This window comes from Lipotes vexillifer, unplaced genomic scaffold (genome assembly GCF_000442215.2).
Source record: "Lipotes vexillifer unplaced genomic scaffold, Lipotes_vexillifer_v1.1 scaffold1158, whole genome shotgun sequence".
Lineage (NCBI taxonomy): Eukaryota > Metazoa > Chordata > Mammalia > Artiodactyla > Lipotidae > Lipotes > Lipotes vexillifer.
The window spans coordinates 535,145-556,827 of NW_006793745.1; the positions used below are offsets into that span (position 1 = coordinate 535,145).

Sequence of the window (21,683 nt, forward strand, 5' to 3'; positions counted from 1 at the left end):
AAGCAGAAGATACAATAAACTGAGTTATTCAGTAGCTTGGTATTTAGGGGAATCAATAAAGGTTTAATGTTGCTGAATCATCAAGTGAATGCAGGGTGGGGAGGTGAGAACAGTAGGAAGATAATGATATCAGGCAGGTGCACAGAGGTCCAGGAATAGCAGTCATGTTTAACTTTCTCCACCAGAATACGGGGAGCCAGGATGACTTCCAGATGGAACCCTTTGGCAGTATGGAGAGTAGATTGGAGGGGTGAAATGAGAGGAAGGATAAGTTAGGCAGCTATTGCCATGGCACTAACAAAAGATGATAAGAACCTGAAATTGGTCAACAGTAGGGTGACACGAAAGGAGAGCATACCCAAGAGAAACTTGCACAGTGCACCCAGGGACATGCCCATCAACAGGAAAATGGGTGGAATTTGGTACAGCAATTAAATGAATAAATAACAGCTATATGCAACAGCTTGGATGAACCTCCAAGTGTCCAGTGAAACAAGTTCCAGAATACTTCTAGAGAAAGACATAAATCTTATGAGATTCAGAAACAATCTAAACTTTTTTTCATCACACATATATATGATAAAGATATGTACATATGGGGATTCCCCTGGTGGTCCAGTGGGTAAGACTCCATGCTCCCAAGGCAGGGGACCCGGGTTCGATTTCTGGTGGAGGAACTAGATCCCGCATGCATGCCGCAACTAAAAGATTTCGCGTGCTGCAACTAAGACCCGGCACAGTCAAAATAAATAAATATGTATATTTTAAAGATACGTATATTCATATGAAAGGAAATGATGACTACAAACCATGGTAATGATTTCTTTGGGAGACAGGGAACGAATGGATGAATGTGTGTGTGTGTGTGTATATATATATATATATATATATATATATATATATATATATACACATACTATATATATATATATATATATATACGCATATACTGAGGGAGCCAGAAGGAGAGAGAAAAACGTCACTTATGGAGCAATGATGACAACGTATCATAACCAAGAATTTTGCTCAGTCTACACTGTGTATTAAAGGTTCTAACAAAGAAAAGAGAAGCTGATAAAGCAGGAAAGCATATATTTTTCAGATATTTTAGAGGTAGAATCCGTAGATTTCCTGACTTTTTTTCTTAGTGGTTTGAGATTCACTCTCCCAAGGTGAGCGGCCCCACGAGCGTTCCCTTCCTTCCAACGGAGAGACCAGGAGCAGCCGAAGCACGGCAGGCGCGAGCCAGGTTAGAACCGAGCCCCGCAAGTAGCGGACGAAGGGGGCGGGGTAAACAGGAAGGCGGGGCTAAACGGGGCTTTCTGGGAGCGGGGCTGCTGGGCAAACGCAGTAGCGCGCCTCGCCGCTATGGCGGCGGCGACTTCCCCTCAGGAAGTCCGGTCTCCGCCTCCTGCCCCCACCCAGCTAGCTCGGCGGCGGAGGCTGCGGTTGTCCCTGCCTCTCCGCCTACTCCACCTCGGCCTACCCACCGGCCGGCGGCGTTGGCGGGGAGGGGGACAGTAGTTGTAGACGGCCGCCCCTGCCTCAGAGAAGGTGAGTTCCCGCCCCGGCAGCGGGGGCGGCCCAGGCGTTAAGCCCCTCGACCTCACGGCCCGGGAGAGGCCGGGCGGGCCCGGAGAGTACGCTCCCCTCTCCACCCGCCACCCCCGGAAACTGGCGCCGGAGCCCCCAAGCGGACCGCTGCCGGGGAAGCTGAGGTTGGAGCGGGAGAGAGGCGACCAGGCCGAGGCCGTGGATCTGAAGCGTCAGGGAGAGGGAAGGGGGTGATGAGGACACTCGGAGATCGAGGAGAGAAAAGGCTCCAGACGTGGAAGGGCGTAGACCTGCGCAGGGTGAAATCAACATCCTGGAAAGTAGAGACGTCGCTCACACGGGGGAAGTGGAGTCCGGAGTTCGGGGAGAGTAGGAAGTAAACACGCGAGCTTAAAGGTGCCGGGCCCTAGAGGAGAGAAGGGGGTGAGGCTTTTGAGGGATCACACTGTAGAGTTTGCCCGGGTTTTTGAGGATAACGCCGTGTAAAACAAGCCTCTAAGGTTTACAGCCCTATCTTGACAGTGGTCTGAGTTTTAATATGTACCTGCCAGCGTCAAAGCTAATAAAGCAGGACATCGGGGCGGCGAAAACAGCTTTTATTCAGTAACTACTAACAGTAGGAAAAGAGCTGAGCTCCATTCCGATTTGCGCAGAGGTGTCCGGGGGGTTTTAAAGAGAAAATGTGGGAATGGGGCAAGGTGGAGCTCAGAGGCAGGGACGTGCAGAATTACAAAGGGTTGTGGGTGGTGTCCTTGCAGCAGGCGAGCTGTGTCAGTTTGCTGGCAGTTACGGAAGTGAGGATTCTGTTTTCCCACAGGGACTGGGAGACAGAGGCCCTGTCCTTCCTGATGATTACACTGCAAAGGAATGGCTTCCAGATCCTTGAGAAAGACACTCCTAAGTTGTAGGAGGTACACACACACATCCCAGAGGGACAGAGCAAGGGTTCACAATCGTAATCCCTTTTTAGTTAAGTACTAAAGAGAGGCCAGGGACCTGTCATCAGGTGTTGGCTAGAACAAACAGTAAATGTCTTTTGACAGCCCCAAGTTTTTCCAGATGTGAGCTCAAAATGGGGCTGGTTCATCTGAGGGCCGTAGCCACAGGCTGCTGGAGGCCAAGTTAAAGTTTGGTCAAGCCTTTGTGCAGAAGTTTGGAAGGAGTATATCTGCCTAGAGTTTTCACCAGCACATTTTCCCTAACACAAAAAGCTATTTCTTGATCATCTCAATCTAAGAGATGTTTGAGTTTCTACAGTTACTGTATACCTGCAAACAAACTGCTGGTTCCAAACCCTGAGTTTAGGCTTTAAGGAAGTTTTGGAAAGGATTTTAGACGGTGGAGCTTGATCCCACTGCGGAAGATCTAGTAAAACATTACGCCATCTTCATTTTCATAATTAATTTCTAGTATTTGCAGTGTTGCCTTATGTTGCTTTTCGTCTCCCGAGAGAAAGATGGTGGAAGCCAGAACATTGTTGGATAATTTAATTTATTTTTTCCTGAGGGACAACAGTAAATATAGTAACTTCATTAAAATAATTTTTATTTTCATCCTCTTCCACAATATACTCTATTTTTGTGTGGTATTCGATAATCTTTTATACCTTTCACTTGGAGGAATGGCAAACAGTAAAGTATTATAAATTTCTTAAAACATTTTGTAAGAGCTTTATAGAAATTCCATTCACTAAAAATGGAAATGAGAATTTCACTGCAACCAAATGATGTTCCATTAAGTCCCTTAGTGAAGACAACCTTTGGAATACTAGATTTAGTGTCTTCAATCAACCTGGGTTAGTATGATTGTTAGGATATTAAAAAATAAAATCTCTTGAACTTTCTGCTTTCATACCAGATTTCCTGCCTTTCACTAACAAGTAAGCCTGAGCAGTTTATAGGTGTCAAGACTACAATTCATTTTAGCTCCCCTGGCCACGTCACAGGAAGATTTGGAAACAGTTTCTTATGAGAAAAAAAACAAAAAAAAAACAACAACAAAAAAAACAGCTTTCTGCCAGACTTGGTTTTTTTGCAATGACTTTGAATATGTGCAATTACTAAACACTTTAAATCAGTTCACACGATGCTAGCAGTTACTTTTCTATACTGCTTCAAGGTGGTATGAGAATACTGGAACAGGAGTCTTGACTGTTAAGTTCTAATGCTAATTTCTTAACTAGCTGTAGGACCCTAAGTCCCAAACTTCCTGGACTTGAGTTTTGTCATCTGTGGGGAGGGGAGTTGGACTAGCCCAACTGAGTGGTTCTCAGATCAGGGGTGCTTTTGCCCCACCCCCTCCTCAGAGGACATTTAACAGTGCTTGGAGCCTTTTTTTTTCCCCCTTGGTTTTTGCCACTGGACAAGAAAGGGCTTGGTGATTACAGGTGCTACTGGCATCTACTTGGTATAGGCCAGAGATGCTGCAAACAACCTAAAATGCACAGGCCACCAACACAAACAACAAAGGATTATCCTACTGAAAACGTCAGTAGTGTTGAGGTTGAGGAAGTCTGCAGTAACCAAACTGAGCTCCTTGACAGCTCTAAAATTGTGAACTGTTTTTGCTGTTCCGTACTGATATTCTTTTCCATGGCCTGGCTGTGTACTAGAACAGCAGTTCATAAAACATGGAACTTTGACCTCTAATGGCCATCAAATGACATTCAAAGACTAATGAAGTCTGTTGAGTTATGCTTGAGACCACTAGCATTTGAAAAACAAAATACAGCTTGTTACCTAAAAATTACCTCTTGTCGCTTTGAGTAAATATCCTTAATTAACTTTTCAGTTAACTGCTACTTAACACATGGTAAATATTTGATATGCTGTTTAAAACACTAGTAGGAGTAGGACCCAAGGTATTTTTAGTTTAGATATTTATAAAAGCCTAACGTAATTGCCAATATAATAGTACATGAACAAGAAGAGAAAAAAAAAATTTGCTTAATACTTGGCCAGTATCTTTTTTTTTCTTAAAAGACTTTATTAGGAGATTCCTCCAAAAGGTATCAAAGAATTGGCATGCTTCCAGTTATTAAAATTCCACTCTCACTTTCAAGATCCTGATACTGTTAAAACTGCTGATCCATTTTCACCTATAGCTGTAACACTCTTATAAGGAGCTCCTCTATATTGGGCTTGATAATAAACAAAGGTCAGTAAGGATTAAGAATTAGCAATCAGGGAATATATAGACGGTGTAAGATTATCAATAGGAAATTGAGAAATTAAACTCAATCACAAAAACCCAAAGAAATATCACATGACCAGACTTATATGAAAAGCAATATACATTGCATTTATGGTCAAGGGAAAGATTTTCCAGGATACTTTGTAATTCATTCAGTCAAGTTTCTCAGATATTTTTGTTAATTAAAAATGTTCTACTGAGGGGCATCCCTGGCGGCGCAGTAGTTGAGAGTCCGCCTGCCGATGCAGGGGACACGGGTTCATGCCCTGGTCCGGGAGGATCCCACATGCCGCGGAGCGGCTGGGCCCGTGAGCCATGGCAGGCCCGCGTACCACCAAAAAACAAACAAAAAAAAGTTCTACTGAGTAACAATATTCCTAAGAAATCAGTAAAAACAAAACCACAGCAAACAGTTCTTGCTTATCTGCTTTTTAGGAAAAAAAATTAGACTCATTTTAAGAATGAAGAACATTTCTGAATTCTTACTGAATCATAAATCCATTTACATAGCAATTGCCAAAAATGTTCCTTTGTTTTCTTGACAGTAAGCAGAGATTCGAGTCAAATGACAGAAAATCTAGCTAACAGCCCTTCTTACAGTTATTCAGAAAACAGTTAGAGCTCCTACTATGGACCAGGTACTGTGTGTTAGGACAAGAGCATTCACAGACCCATTCACGTTTACTGATCTTTTAGAAGGACTGGCATGTATTTGATGGCATTCTGAGATAGGATGTCTGCCATGGATCCAAGTAAAACTAATTTCACAAGCAAGAGCCTTGAGCTAGCTAGCCATACTTAAAATTATTGATGTTCAAAGGTTTAGTTTAAGTTAAGACATTTTATGTTAAGTATGTAACTAGTGCCCATAATTAATGATTTTGTTAATTTCATCGTGTTTTGTCAATGGAAATATGCCATAGTAAATCCTCAGTTACTTTTATGGTTGTCGTATTAGTGTAAAATAGCTAGAGCTTGGCAAACTCATAGGTCACATACTAATCTCATTTCCTGAAAAGGCAAGGTTAATAACTAACACAGTTAAGAATATTCATGATGCTAACAGGTACACGCCGCATCTCTCAAAACTTCTCATATGGGATTTGACCCTCAAAGTCAAAACAAAAAGAAATAAAACAGCATACTTTGGTTAATGGTTTCTTTGGGGTTTTTTTGGTTTTTTTTGGCCGCACCACTTCAGCATGCAGAATCGTATTAGTTCCCCAACCAGGGATCAAACCTGTGTCCCCTGCAGTGGAAGCACGGAGTCCTAACCACTGGACCACCAGGGAGGTCCCAGCATACTTTGGTTAAGATAACAGAATCAGTTACCTAGTCTCCTAAAACTTAGTGCTGTGTTCTACTTAGTCTTTCCTAAGATTATAATGGTATTAAAAGATTGCAAATCTCAAGAGCCAGGAACAAGGCAAGGATATCCATCCTCAGCACTTCTTTTCAGTATTGTACTAGAGACCCTAACCAGTATAGTCAGACGAGAAAAAGAAAAACGTTCACAGATAGGAGAGGAAGAAATCACACTGTCTTTATTTGCAGATGCTATGATCATCTATGTAGAAAACCCCAAGGAACTTTGGGAAATGCTTCTAGAATAAGAAGTGAGTTTATCAAGGACACGAAATACAAGGTCAATATACAAATCCAATAGTATTTCTAAATGTTAGCAACAAGCAATTAGACACTGAGATTTTTAAAAAAATACTATTGCATCAAAAACCAAAATACTTTTGGATAACTTTAACAAAGTACAGTGAATGCTACATAACATTGCTGAGAGAAAGAAGATGCAAATAGTGGGGAAAATTGTCTTTTAATGCTTCTTAGTGAACTAAGTTTAAAAGTATAGGACCATGCCATTAATTTGGTATATTAAAGAGGAGGAATTTATTAAAAGGAACCTAATTACACCTAAAACTTAGCAAATTAACATTCCTAATTTTGCTCAAACATTTTTTTCTTCAGTGATTAAAGATATTTAATAAATATTTTTAAAACCTTTATGCTGTATTATGTTTTAATACCATGTCACAACACAAATCAAATAATGTGCTGTGGGCATGAAAAAATTTAGTAAATTTTTCACTCAAATTGAGTTGATTTGCTTGTTCAACCTATTAAACCTATTGAGGCATATTAAAAACATTTCATACAATGCAAAAGTTAAATTCAGGTTTTGCTATTTCCAAAAGGGTGGTTGGAATGTAACAAATTCTCTCTGACAGGTCTAGAATTAGGAAAAGTGGAGTGGTTCTTAGTATTTTATTAAGATATGAAGCATTTTTTAGACAGTTTTGAATTACGAGTAATTCATACTATTCATGTGTTTCATATTTAACTCAGTAGTTCACATGCAGTGTTTTTACTACTTTAGCTTCTGCAATGGCTTTAGTTACTAATATTGAAATAAAAAAGACCAAACCTTGTACAGCTATTCAATAACAACGTGCATAGTTTCACTTCTCCAAAATAAAAGATTCCATTTTCTTTCTCTTTCCACTATGATATCTTTCCTGGAAGTAAATGGCATTGTGAGTGTTGATCTATAACTAGGCTTGTAGTGTACAAATAGGAATGTCAAGTTTTCAGAATTTTGCTAGATTTTTTCCAAAAATTTTAGAAGGTACAACTGAAAAAATACTCCAGATTAGTTTCAGAAGAGACAAACTATTTCTTGCTTGAGACCTAATACCAGCTTGTAAATAGCCTGCATGTTTCTGCTTGACATTCCATATTCTTTTAGACATTATATGTAGCAGACATTAACACAGGACGTAAACTGAAATCTTTATAAAGAGTTGGTTTAAAATCAGAGCAATCAGAAAAGATAATAAGGGTCGAGTTGAACTTTCAGCTTTCATTAAAAAAAACAACAAGGGCTTCCCTGGTGGCGCAGTGCTTGAGAGTCCGCCTGCCGATGCAGGAGACGCGGGTTCGTGCCCCGTTTCGGGAAGATCCCACATGCCGCGGAGCGGCTGGGCCCGTGAGCCATGGCCACTGAGCCTGCGCGTCCGGAGCCTGTGCTCCGCAAATGGGAGAGGCCACAACAGTGAGAGGCCCGCATAACGCAAGAAAAAAAAAAAAACAAAAAAAAAACAAAAAAACAAAAAAACAAAAAAAAAAAAACAAAGTCCCTCTGAAACATGAGTTAGCTTGGAATACAAAGAATAGGTACTCCTGTCAGGTACTCCTGACCTGTTTACCCATAACCTTTTCTACTTTCCGTAGTTACTAGAATAATTGGTTGGAAAAACATTTCATTCTATCAGTTAAGGAGATGAAATCCTGAATAACAATAAAAACAGCTCAGCTGTACAGCACTCTCTGAGTACAGTACTGTACTCAGCTGTACTCTTCTAAGCACTTTACATTTACTAATTTCCTTAAGACACACAACAACTCTGAGGTGTATGTTATATCCTATGTTAGAGGTTGAGAAACTTGACCAAGGTCATATAACTAATAAATGCCAGAACTGACTCCAGAGTCCCTATGTCTGGCTCCTAGAAGCAGTGAGATAATTAACATAGTATGACAACCAGTAGTTCTGCATAGGTGACGAGATTTGTTAGGTGGGTGATATTTCTAGAAACAAAGCCAACACTTAAAACTCCAGTTTAACAAATTAAGGTAGAATTTTTTTTTCAAAACATTCATTATAGATCTTTAAGCTCCTCTCGTACACTTTACTGAGGTATACTTACAATAAACGGCACTTATTTAAAGTGTACAGTTCAATGAGTTTTTGACAGGTGTATACTCCCATGAAACCACCTTCATAAACAAAATGCCAAATGTTTCCACCACCTGCCCCTTTACAGTCCATCCCTCCCTCCACCCCTGTCCCTGGCAACCACTAATCTGCTTTCTATCATTATAGGTTAGTTTGCATTTCTAGAACTTTTTATAAGTAGACTCATAGTAAGTACTCAACATGATGATTTTGTGATTCATCCATGTTGTATGTCTTGCTATTTCGTTCATTTTTACAACTGAATAATTCTGTTGTATGGATATACCACATTTTGTTTACCCATTCCCTTGTTGATAGACATTAGGGTTGTTTCAGTTTGGGGCTATTACAAATAAAGCTGCTGTGAATATTCATGTACAGATCTTTGCATGGACATATGTTTTCAGTTCTCTTGGGCAAATGCATATGAGTGAAATGACTGGATCATATAGTAGGTATTTAACTTTTAAAGAAATTGTCAGATTGTAAAGTTGTACCATTTTAAATTCTAACTAGTAGTGTATGGGAGTTTCAGTTGTTCAGCATCCTTACCAACACTTGGTATTTTCAGTTCTTTTAATTTAGTCATTCTGATGATGGTGTAGTATTATCTCGTGGTTTTAATTCACATTTACTTGGCTGTTTATATTTTTTTTCTGAAATGTCTGTTCAAATCGTTTGCCCATTTTTAACTGAGTTTGTCTTATTATTGAGTCATAGAGTTCTTTATTTATTCTAGATATAAGTCCTTTGTCTGATGTATGAAATAAGAATGCGTTCCACCATTTTGTGGCTAACTTTTCATTTTTTTTAATGGAGGGCTGTGTAAAGCCCTGGAGATCAGAAAATATTTCAGGTTTTGTAAAAGCGGAGAAGTGGATTCCAGAACGTGGAAAAGTTTTACACCAGTTGGAAAGGCAGCCAAGCATATCAGTTAGTAACAGATTTTGGAGCCAGACTTCTCCCGTCATTTATTAACTGCAGTCACAGACATGTTCCTTAACTTTTCTATGCCTCAGTTTCCTCATCTATTAACTATGAATAATAACAGTACTTAGCCCGTAGGCTTCTTAGGACGATAAAATTAGTTACTATTCTTAAGTGCTGAAATAGTACCTGGTACATGGTAAGGGCAATGCTGGGTAAGTGTTACAGAACAAATTATTAATAGGTGACTTGTAAATGTAATACTTTGAAGTGACCATAAAAGGCAATTTCAGGTTTACTAAAAGTACAAGTGATGCCAGGCCTTATTTTCTTTTGTGAACCATCTGGTAGATCAGAGGAATGTTGTGGGATCATATTCTTCAGTGAGGACACTCAGTTTTCCGTGAGATTTTGGGGTATCCAGCAGTGTGCCAGGAGGTACTTGAAGTTTAAATGGCACATTTTATTTAAAGATTATTTTAAAACTTTTACATAAAATGGATGTTTTAAGGCTAGAATTCAAGAAGTTCACGAGTTTTTAAGGTTAATCATGAAACTTGAAATACATCTTTCTGTTATTGATCTCTAGGCTGTATACTCCCTAGACCTCCAGGCAATAAGAGTTCACTTGTCTGACTGTATAGAATGCTTTGGTCAAAATGATTGAGATTGAGAACAATTGCTGTAGAAAGAATAGTTACAATTTAGGAAGACATGTCATGTATTTTTCAAATATTAATAAAATGGAAAAATAAGACATTTATATAGTACAAATAGATTTGAATAATCAGACTCATAAGAAGGAAGATGGTGGGGAGCGGAGTGGAGAAGCATAGAGTGTTCACATAAAGATGCTGAATTTAATTTTGGAATAAACTCAGATTCTACGAAATTCTTAATGTCTTTCTTATTGGGAATGAATAGATCAATCCTAGATGAAGGAAAAAGGTGAATTCTTTGTAGCATGCCATAGGTATTATCTTACTGTCTTCCTACTTCAAGTTTTCACCAGTAACATGGATGAACACATAGACTGAATGCATATAAAAACTATGTGTGGGAAAAGTAGCAAATGTCAAGATTAAAACAATTTGAATTTTAAAGATCATCAGAGGTAGGAATGGTGGCCTAAACCCATTACAAGATGAAGTGTAAAGTCCTGCATTTAGAGAAATTAGTCAATTACATTAAGTACCAGATGGGAGAAGACAGCCAATGTGGGGAGAGAGATGCTTCCTCTGGGATTTTAGCGATTACAGAGGTCAGTAGAAGTCAGTAACATGTCTGCTGTAAGACACGAAATACTAAGGCTGGATGCCCCAGATCATTTCCATAAAGTCCAGAGTTCTACTGGTGCCCTAATAACTTCTCCTTCAGAATGGTATTTTCTGGGCTAAAAAATATATTACCATAGTAAATATCAGAGGCTTACTAGATGTTTTTATACTAAAATTGTCATTCTAATAAGCAAAAAGGCAGTACTTTAGCCTTGCAAGCACTTAGGAAATTAAGATTTGAGATGGTATATGAAATGATATCCAGTTGAAGATTGAAAATATTACCCCAAATGTCTTACCTCCCTTTATTTTATTCATAGATACCACGTTGAATGAGCAAAGACTGAACTTTTTACAGATACCTTTTGTAAAAGGCTTGTAAGGAATAGTGCCATAATTTGAATTACAGTGGATTTCACATTATGAGGTAGGTTAAAAATAAAGGACTTCTAAATTGTTAGTATTTTTGATACTGAAGCTGGTACTTTGACTTGAAAGCAAGCAAAACTCTTAAAAGTGTTAGTTCAGACCAAATATATTAAAACTCATGAGTGCTATCTTCAAATTCAGAGGTGTAAATTTTGGATCACTTTCTCTAAAATAAACAATATTGTTTATTTTTCAAGGGTAAAATACATACTCAAAAAGTTAGCTTTACTTTCAGATTTACAGGGAGCAAAATAAGAAATTGAAGATGCATTTTATGCGTTTTCAGATGATTGATCTATGTTGATGTAATTCTAAACTTTGAATTATTTAATTGTTATAACAAGATTCTGCTTGGTTTCAGGTGAATGGGAGTGGAGTATTGGACAAAAAATAGATTTTTTAATCTCTGCATCATGGTTTTTAGCTCCTCAGTTGTTGCACCGTCTCACTATTTGGGGAAAGTTCATGCTAAAAAACTGAAGCAATTAATGGGTGAATATGATCAAATTTCTCCACCAAGTTCTCAACCTGATAAGGGTAAGGTTCCATTCACCTCTTCATTGATCTCTGCACCATCTGTGATCTTCTGGGATTGGATTCTTTCACTCTGCATGTCTTCAAGGTTCATCCACGTTGTACTATTTATTAGTATTTCATTCCTTTTTATTGCTGAATAATATTCCATTGTGTGAATTGCCACATTTTATTTATCCATTCATCAGTTGATTATCACTGAGTCATTTCTGCTTTTAGCTGTTAGGAATAGTGCTGCTGTGTACATTTTTGTACAGCTTTTTGTGTGGACATAGATTTTCAGTCCTCTTGCGTTGAAACCTAAGAGCGAAATTGCTGGGGTTATGTGGTAACTCTATGTTTGACACTGTGAGGAACTGCCAAACTGTTTTCCAAAGTAGCTGCACATTTTATATTCGCACCAAGAATGAATGAAGTTTCCAGTTTTTCCTCCTTTTTGTCAACACTTATTATGATGTCTTTTTTTTTGTCTTTTTTTATACAGCAGGTTCTTATGAGTTATCCATTTTATACATATTAGTGTATATATGTCATTCCCAATCTCCCAATTCATCACACCACCCCCCCACCACCGCTTTCCCCGCTTGGTGTCCATACGTTTGTTCTCTACATCTGCATCTCTATTTCTGCCCTGCAAACAGGTTCATCTGTACCATTTTTCTAGGTTCCACATATATGCGTTAATATATGATATTTGTTTTTCTCTTTCTGACTTACTGCACTTTGTATGATAGTCTCTAGATCCATCCATGTCTCTGCAAATGACCCAATTTAGTTCCTTTTTATGGCTGAGTAATACTCCATTGTATATATGTACCACATCTTCTTTATCCATTCATCTGTCAATGGGCATTTAGTTTGCTTCCATGACCTGGCTATTGTAAATACTGCTGCAGTGAACATTGGGGTACATGTGTCTTTTTGAATTACAGTTTTCTGTGGATATATGCCCAGTAGTGGGATTGTTGGGTCATATGGTAATTCTAATTTTAGTTTTTTGTTTTTTGGGTTTTTTTTGCGGTACGCGGGCCTCGCACTGTTGTGGCCTCTCCTGTTGCAGAGCAACAGGCTCCATACGCACAGGCTCAGCGTCCATGGCTCACGGGCCTAGCCGCTTCGCGGCATGTGGGATCTTCCCAGACCAGGGCACGAACCTGTATCCCCTGCATTGGCAGGCGGACTCTCAACCACTGTGCCACCAGGGAAGCCCTATTTTTAGTTTTTTAAGGAACCTCCATGCTGTTCTCCATAGTGGCTGTATCAATTTGCATTCCCACCAACAGTGCAAGAGGGTTCCCTTTTCTCCACACCCTCTCCAGCATTTGTTGTTTGTAGATGTTCTTATGATGCCCATTCTAACTGGTGTGAGGTGATACCTCATTGTAGTTTTGATTTGCATTTCTCTAATACTTAGTGATGTTGAGCAGCTTTTCATGTGCTTCTTGGCCATCTGTCTCTCTTCTTTGGAGAAATGTCTGTTTAGGTCTTCTGCCCATTTTTGGATTGGGTTGTTTGTTTTTTTTAATATTGAGCTGCATGAGCTGTTTATATATTTTGGAGATTAATCCTTTGTCCGTTGATTCATTGGCAAATATTTTCTCCCATTCTGAGGGTTGTCTTTTCATCTTGTTTGTAGTTTCCTTTGCTTTGCAAAAGCTTTAAAGTTTCATTAGGTCCCATTTGTTTATTTTTGTTTTTATTTCCATTACTCTAGGAGGTGGATCAAAAAAGATCCTGCTGTGATTTATGTCAAAGAGTGTTCTTCCTATGTTTTCCTCTAAGAGTTTTATAGTGTCTGGTCTTACATTTAGGTCTCTAATCCATTTTTAGTTTATTTTTATGTATGGTGTTAGGGAGTGTTCTAATCTCATTCTTTTACATGTAGCTAGCTGTCCAGTTTTCCCAGCACCACTTATTGAAGAGACTCTCTTTTCTCCATTGTATATCCTTGCCTCCTTTGTCATAGATTAGTTGACCATAGGTGCGTGGGTTTACCTCTGGGCTTTCTATCCTGTTCCATTGATCTATATTTCTGTTTTTGTGCCAGTACCATATTGTCTTGATTACTGTAGCTTTGTAGTATAGTCTGAAGTCAGGGAGTCTGATTCCTCCAGCTCTGTTTTTTTTTTCCCTCAAGACTGCTTTAGCTATTCAGGATCTTTTGTGTCTCCATACAAATTTTAAGATTTTTTTGTTCTAGTTCTGTAAAAAGTGCCATTGGTAATTTGATAGGGATTGCATTGAACCTGTAGGTAGTATAGTCATTTTCACAATATTGATTCTTCCCATCCAAGAACATGGTATATCTCTCTATCTGTTGGTATCATCTTTAATTTCTTTCATCGGTGTCCTATACTTTTCTGCATACAGGTCTTTTGTCTCCCTAGGTAGGTTTATTCCTAGGTATTTTATTCTTTTTGTTGCAGTGGTAAATGGGAGTGTTTCCTTAATTTCTCTTTCTGATCTTTCATTGTTAGTGTACAGGAATGCAAGAGATTTCTGTGCATTAATTTTCTATTCTGCAACTTTGATTAGCTCTAGTAGTTTTCTGGTGGCATCTTTAAGATGCTCTATGTGTAGTGTCATGTCATCTGCAGGCAGTGACAGTTTTACTTCTTCTTTTGCAATTTGTATTCCTTTTATTTCTTTTTTTTCTCTGATTGCCATGACTAGGACCTGCAAAGCTATATTGAATAATAGTGGCGAGAGTGGACATCCTTGTCTTCTTCCTGATCTTAGAGGAAATGCTTTTAGTTTTTCACCATTGAGAATGATGTTGCTGTGGGTTTGTCATATATGGCCTTTATTATGTTGAGGTAGGTTCCCTCTATGCCCACTCTCTGGAGAGTTTTTATCATAAATGGGTGTTGAATTTTGTCAAAAGCTTTTTCTGATCTATTGAGATGATCATATGGTTTTTCTTCTTCCATTTGTTAATATGGTGTATCACATGGATTGATTTGCATATATTGAAGAATCCTTGCATCCCTGGGATACATCCCACTTGATCATGGTGTATGATCCTTTTAATGTGTTGTTGGATTCTGTTTGCTAGTATTTTGTTGAGGATTTTTGCATCTATATTCATCAGTGATATTAGTCTGTAATTTTCTTTTTTTGTAGTATCTTTGTCTGATTTTGGTATCAGGGTGATGGTAGCCTCATAGAATGAATTTGGGAGTTTTCCTTCCTCTGCAGTTTCACCTGTGAAGCCATCTGGTCCTGGACTTTTGTTTGTTGGAAGATTTTTAATCACAGTTTCAATTTCATTACTTGTGATTGGTCTGTTCATATTTTCTATTTCTTCCTGGTTCAGTTTTGGAAGGTTATACCTTTCTAAGAATGTGTCTATACCTTTCTAAGAATGTGTCTGTTTCTTCCAGGTTGTCCATTTTATTGGCATAGAGTTGCTTGTAGTAATCTCTTAGGATACTTTGTATTTCTGCAGTGACTGTTGTAACTTCTCCTTTTTCATTTCTAATTTTATTGATTTGAGTCCTCTCCCTCTTTTTCTTGATGAGTCTGGCTAATGGGTTATCAATTTTGTTTATCTTCTCAAAGAACCAGCTTTTAGTTTTATTGATCTTTGCTCTTGTTTTCTTTGTTTCTATTTCATTTATTTCTGCTCTGATCTTTATAATTTCTTTCCTTCTACTAACTTTGGGTTTTGTTTGTTCTTCTTTCTCTAATTCCTTTAGGTGTAAGTTTAGCTTGTTTGAGATTTTTATTGTTTCTTGAGGTAGGCTTGTATTTCTATAAACTTCCCTCTTAGAACTGCTTTTGCTGCATCCCATAGATTTTGGATCGTCATATTTTCATTGTCATTTGTCTCTAGGTAGTTTTTGATTTCCTCTTTGATTTCTTCAGTGATCTCTTGGTTATTTAGTAACGTATTGTTTAGCCTCCATGTGTTTGTTTTTTTTACATTTTTTTCCCCTGTGATTGATTTCTAATCACATAGCATTGTGGTCAGAAAAGATGCTTGATATGATTTCAATTTTCTTAAATTTACTGAGGCTTGATTTGTGACCCAAGATGTGATCTATTCTGGAGAATGATCCATGAGCACTTGAGAAAAAAGTGTAATCTGCTGTTTTTGGATGGAATGTCCTATAAATATCAATTAAATCTATCTGGTCTATTGTGTGTCATTTAAAGCTTGTGTTTCCTTATTAATTTTCTGTTTGGATGATCTGTCCACTGATGTAGGTGAGGGGTTAAAGTCCCCCATTATTATTGTGTCACTGTCGATTTCCTCTTTTATAGCTGTTAGTGGTTGCCTTATGTATTGAGGTGCTCCTATGTTGGGTGTATATATATTTATAATTGTTATATCTTCTTCTTGGACTGATCCCTTGTTCATTATGTATGTTCTTCCTTGGCTCATGTAACATTCTTCATTTTAATGTCTTTTATATGACATGAGTATTGCTACTCCAGCTTTCTTTTGATTTCCATTTCATGGAATATCTTTTTCCACCCCCTCACTTTCAGTCTGTATGTGTCCCTAGGTCTGAAGTGGGTCTCTTGTAGACAGCATGTATATGGGTCTTGTTTTTGTATCCATTCAGTGAGCCTGTGTCTTTTTGTTGGAGCATTTAATCCATTCACGTTTAAGGTAATTATCAATATGTATGTTCCTATTACCATTTTCTTAATTGTTATGGGTTTATTTTTGTAGGTCATTTTCTTCTCTTATGTTTCCCACTTAGAGAAGTTCCTTTAGCATTTGTTGTAAGCTGGTTTGGTGGTGCTGAATTCTCTTAGCTTTTGCTTGTCTGTAAAGCTTTTGATTTCTCCATCAAATCTGAGTGAGATCCTTGCCAGGTAGAGTAATCTTGGTTGTAGGTTCTTCCCTTTCATCACTTTAAGTATATCATGCCACTTCCTTCTGGCTTGTAGAGTTTCTGCTGAGAAATCAGCTGTTAACCTTATGGGAGTTCCCTTGTATGTTATTTGTCATTTTTCCCTTGTTGCTTTCAATAATTTTTCTTTGTCTTTAATTTTTGTCAATTTGATTACTATGTGTCTCAGCGTGTTTCTCCTTGGGTTTATCCTGCCTGGGACTCTCTGCGCTTCCTGGACTTGGATGGCTATTTCCTTTCCCATGTTAGGGAAGTTTTTTGACTATAATCTCTTCAAATATTTTCTTGGGTCCTTTCTCTCTCTCTTCTCCTTCTGGGACCCCTATAATGCAAATGTCGGTGAGTTTATTGTTGTCCCAGAGGTCTCTTAGGCTGTCTTCATTACTTTTCATTCTTTTTTCTTTCTTCTGTTCCATGGCAGTGAATTCCACCATTCTGTCTTCCAGGTCACTTATCCGTTCTTCTGCCTCAGTTATTCTGCTATTGATTCCTTCTAGTGTATTTCTCGTTTGAGTTATTGTATTGTTCATCTCTGTTTGTTTGTTCTTTAATTCTTCTAGGTGTTTGTTCTTTAATTCTTCTAGGTCTTTGTTAAACATTTCTTGCATCTTCTCAATCTTTGCCTCCATTCTTTTTCCAAGAATGGATCATCTTCACTATCATTATTCTGAATTCTTTTTCTGGAAGGTTGCCTATCTCCACTTCATTTAGTTGTTTTTCTGGGGTTTTACCTTGTTCCTTCATCTGGTACAGTGTCCTCTGTCTTTTCGTTTTGTCTATCTTTCTGTGAATGTGGTTTTCCTTCCACAGGCTGCAGAATCGTAGGTTTTCTTGCTTCTGCTGTCTGCCCTCTGGTGGATGAGGCTATAAGCTTATAGGATAGATGATTGCTACAGGGGCTCTTTCTTGATCTGTGTCTCAACAAGTGGCACCTATCTATCTTTTTGATTATAGCCATCCTAGCGGCTATGAAGTGAAATCTTTTTTATTATAAAACATATTTAAACATATAAGGAGAGAAAACAGTGTTATGAACGCTCATGTACCCACCATCCAGTTTTAACAATTATCAACATCTTTTTAATCTTATTAGTGACTTTTAACAGTTTTATTGAGGTATAGTTGACATACAGTAAACTGTATGTATTCCAGGTATACAATTTGATAGGTCTTGAGAGGTGTATATACCCATGAAATGATCACCACAATGAAGATAGTAGACATATCCATACCCACAAAAGTGCCATTTATAATCGCTCCCTCCTACTTTTTCCTGCCTCATCCCCAAGCAACCACTGTGTTACTACAGATTAGTTTCCATTTTCAAGAGTTTTATATATATGGAATAATATATTATGTACTCTTTTGTCAGGCTTCTTTCATTCAGCATGGTTATTTTGAGATTCATCTATTTCAAGTGTATCAGTAATCTATTCCTTTTTATCACTGATTCCATTCTATACATATACCACTATTTGATTTATGCATTCACCTGTTGATCAATATTTGGGTTTGTTTTTTTCGTTCCTTTCCAGGGCTATTACAAATAACACTGCTATAAACATTCATATGTAAGTCTTTATGTGGACATATACTTTCTTTTCTTTTGGATAAATATCTAGGAGTGGAATAACTGGATCGTATGTTAGGTGTATGTTTAACTTCCTCAGAAACTACCAGACTGTTTTCCGAGTAGTTGTATCATTTTACATCCCTACCAGCAATGTATGGGAATTCCAATTGTTGCACATCCTCACCAGTCTCTTTAATTTCAGTCATTCTAGTGAGTGTGAGGTACTACCTTTCTGTGCTTTTAATTGACATTTACTTGATGACGAATGACACTGAGCATCTTTCATTTGTTTATTGTCCATTTGTATATATTCTTTTCTGAAGTGTCTGTTCAAATTTTTTTACCCATATTTAATCAATTATTTGTTACATTATTTTCCTCTAGTCAGAATTTTTATACTGTTTGAGTAGAATAAAAGCTAAATTTTCTGACTCACCAAATTGGGCTTCATTTAGACTTTATTTTTAATCTCAAATTGCCAGTAAAGCTAGCTGGTCATTAGTGACTCTAGATTGCTCTCAGACTTGTTCTGCTAATGGACAGAAATGTTTGATTCTACATGGGTTACGCTGCCTCCTAATTTTTGGAAATAAAGTACGACACAAAAATATCTAGCGCATTATCATCTCACAGTGAGTACCTTTTCTGCTAGATTTGTAACGCAGGATTTGAGGTGGGGGGAGAGAAAGAGAAATAATAGTTGTACTGCCCCCACCTGCCAAAAGAAATTTAAACAAGCAAACAAAGACTAGCATTATCTGCTTTAAATTTGTTTTGAAACTTTTCTCTACATAAATCCTAGCCCCTCTCAGTTGTCACCTCCATTTCCTTCCTTAACCCTCCCACCAGTGCTTTAATAGAGAACAAACCAGAAGGCATTCTAGAATGTTTTTTCACCAATCAGAAGTAATGGAATGAAATCCAAGACCCTGTTCGGAAGATACGGAACTCTTGTCCCTCGTCTTTCCTCATGCCCTGTACCTACGATTAGTTTTGTCTCATAGCTGAATTTCTAATTTCCAGCATTCCCAAACCATTTTACAAACATCCTTTGATTATTAAGTCTTACAATACTCTAGTCAGGTGAGTATATGTGTTCATTTTATTTTGTGTGAGTAAACAGAAGATTTTAAAGATCAAATTACTTCTCTATGGTTTATTACTTTTCTTAGACAACAGTATACAAGAAATTGACTAATCTGAACTTTAGAAATTGTTTGAACATTCAGATCAGGACAGTCACCATGGATGTATAAGTCGTTGTATCCCTAATTCCTTACGTTTTTAGCCCTACAAAAGAATTCTATATGTCAGCTCCTTTCTCCCCTCTTCATCCCACTTCTGAGAAAGATAAAATTATTTGTGAGTGGCCTAGGCAATATTTGACCTTTCTGATGCTCCTTTCTGGCATTTAATGTCATGATGTTTAACTTTCATGCCAAAGTAGGTTTTAATTTGTTTGGGCTTCTTTATTTTGTTTTTTGAGACTCTTTTCAAGGGTAAAGGAAATATTCAGCATAATATAGTAAGAAGAATTTTCTCCCATCTTCTCTACAGAGAATCCCTTGTCAACCTAATGAAGCATTCAAAGAAGACATCTGACTCTTTTCAAGACGAACTTGAAGATTATATCAAAGTGCAGAAAGCCAGAGGCTTAGAGCCAAAGACTTGTTTCAGAAAGATGAGAGAGGATTATTTGGAAACCTGTGGATACAAAGAAGAGGTTGATTCTAGACCCAGGTGTAGAATGTTTGATCAAAGACTCCCTCATGAACCCGTCCAGACCTACCGAAGACCGTGCAATATTTCACAAGCAGTAGAGAAGCGGTTACCTCAGTGGCTACCAGCTCATGACAGCAGGCTGAGACTAGACTCCCTGAGCTACTGTCAATTCACCAGGGACTGTTTCTCAGGAAAACCAGTAGCCCTGAACTTTAGTCAACAAGAGTATAACTGTAGCTCATACAGTGTAGAATCTGGAGTTTACAGGCACCTCTCCTTAGAAAACAGTACCAGTGCCCATCAAGCTAGTTATAAACAGATACATCAGAAGAGAAAAAGGCACCCAGAGGAAGGCCGGGAAAAACCAGAAGGGGAGTGGCCCAAGCATAAGAGGAAGAAAGCTTCTGAGGAAATAGATTTAGACAAACACAAGAGCATCCAAAGAAACAAAACAGAGGTGGAAACAGTCAGAGTCAGTACAGAAAAGCCTAAGAACCAAAAGGAGAAAAAAAGCCGAGATGTAGCCTCTAAGAAAGAGAAACGTAAGCGTAGAAAAGAGAAAAAGGAACTAGGGAAGGAAAGGACAGAAGAGGAGATGCTTTGGGACCAGTCTATCCTCGGATTTTGAAGCTTTTGCATTGGTTCTCCTGAGGTTAAACTGAAAAAATAGTTGAGGAGCTTGGTTTTACGATGTCCACGTTCATATCACTCTTTTCATGTGAACAGGTACAAAGGCTAAGTGAACAGAAAACATTTAATGTACTTGCTCTCCAACATGGAAATTACTTTACTTCTCTTCTAAAATCATTACTACATTTTTTTTATACATAATGTAATTTCCCTTAATGAGGGTGGCACTGCTTTTGTTCATCAAATTGCTATGATGGTGGAAGCATTTTTCCCTTGGGAGGTCATTTACTTTAAATTGGAGGATTAATAGGCTTTACAGAATCTGTTTCTTGATTGGCTTTTAGTTTGGGGTGGGTGTTTTTATATTAGTTTTCTCTGTGAAGCAGTTTAGATTGATTTATTTTTTCCTTCATTAGATCTAACTTGCAGTATATTTTCTAGATTGGAAAGTGGAAAATGACATACATTATAATAAGCTTAAGTTACATACCGCTTTAAACGTTTCAAGAAGTCTTGATACAAAATCAGTTTATATTCTGGAAATGTTTATAATATAATAAAGTTCTAATTTCTACAATTTTTTTTTTCTAATTTCTACATTTTTGAACACACAGTGATGTGTTCCTATTCAACGAAGATTTTCTTGTGGAACAGCAATAACAGCATATATAAACCCACTTTTTAGGGCAGAAATTTGAACGACCACAATTTTTCCAAATAGTTGAAATTGGGGAATTTATAAGAAAATGCCATTAGAGGGACTTCCCTGGCAGTCCCGTGGTTAAGAATCCAAGCTTCCACTGCAGGGGGCACAGGTTCCAACCCTGGTCAGGGAACTAAGATCCCCCATGGTGCGTGATGTGGCAAAAAAAAAAAAAAGCCATTGGAATATTCTTTCCTGACCAGTGTTTTCATTCTGATAATCCACTTTTTTACGATAAGCATATCAAGTGTTTGAGCACTGCTATTTTGTTGTAGAAAGAGTGGTGACCTGGGAATCTGAATCCCAGGATTCTAGACTCAACTATGCCATCAAGTTGTTATGTGACTTTGGGGAATTCCCTTTATTTTCCTCATTATCAAATATACCTAGAAGGACTGGCCTCTAAAATGCCTTGGATAACAACAAGATGCTGTGATATGAAAACTCTCTTTGCATTCTACAGTGTTGTGCTTACATGTTTATTGTAATATTAACTTTAAAATTATTTTGCTTAAATTATTTTTAATCA

At 37.9% G+C, this 21,683-nt stretch overlaps 1 protein-coding gene across 1 annotated transcript; it reads left to right on the plus strand.

Moving 5' to 3' along the window:
* The first annotated feature begins 1,369 nt into the window (after positions 1-1,369).
* KRCC1 (lysine rich coiled-coil 1) lies at positions 1,370-21,028 on the plus strand. Its single transcript, XM_007466727.1, has 4 exons — positions 1,370-1,554; positions 11,019-11,125; positions 11,489-11,664; positions 19,657-21,028. Exon 4 carries the CDS (start codon positions 19,676-19,678, stop codon positions 20,447-20,449), a length of 774 nt encoding a protein of 257 aa, XP_007466789.1. The 5' UTR covers positions 1,370-1,554; positions 11,019-11,125; positions 11,489-11,664; positions 19,657-19,675; the 3' UTR covers positions 20,450-21,028.
* The last annotated feature ends 655 nt before the right edge of the window (positions 21,029-21,683 follow it).

What these genes read in the sequence shown, in the direction of transcription:
- KRCC1 (XM_007466727.1), top strand. Translation starts at nt 19,676, where the DNA reads ATGAAGCATTCAAAGAAGACATCTGACTCTTTTCAAGACGAACTTGAA.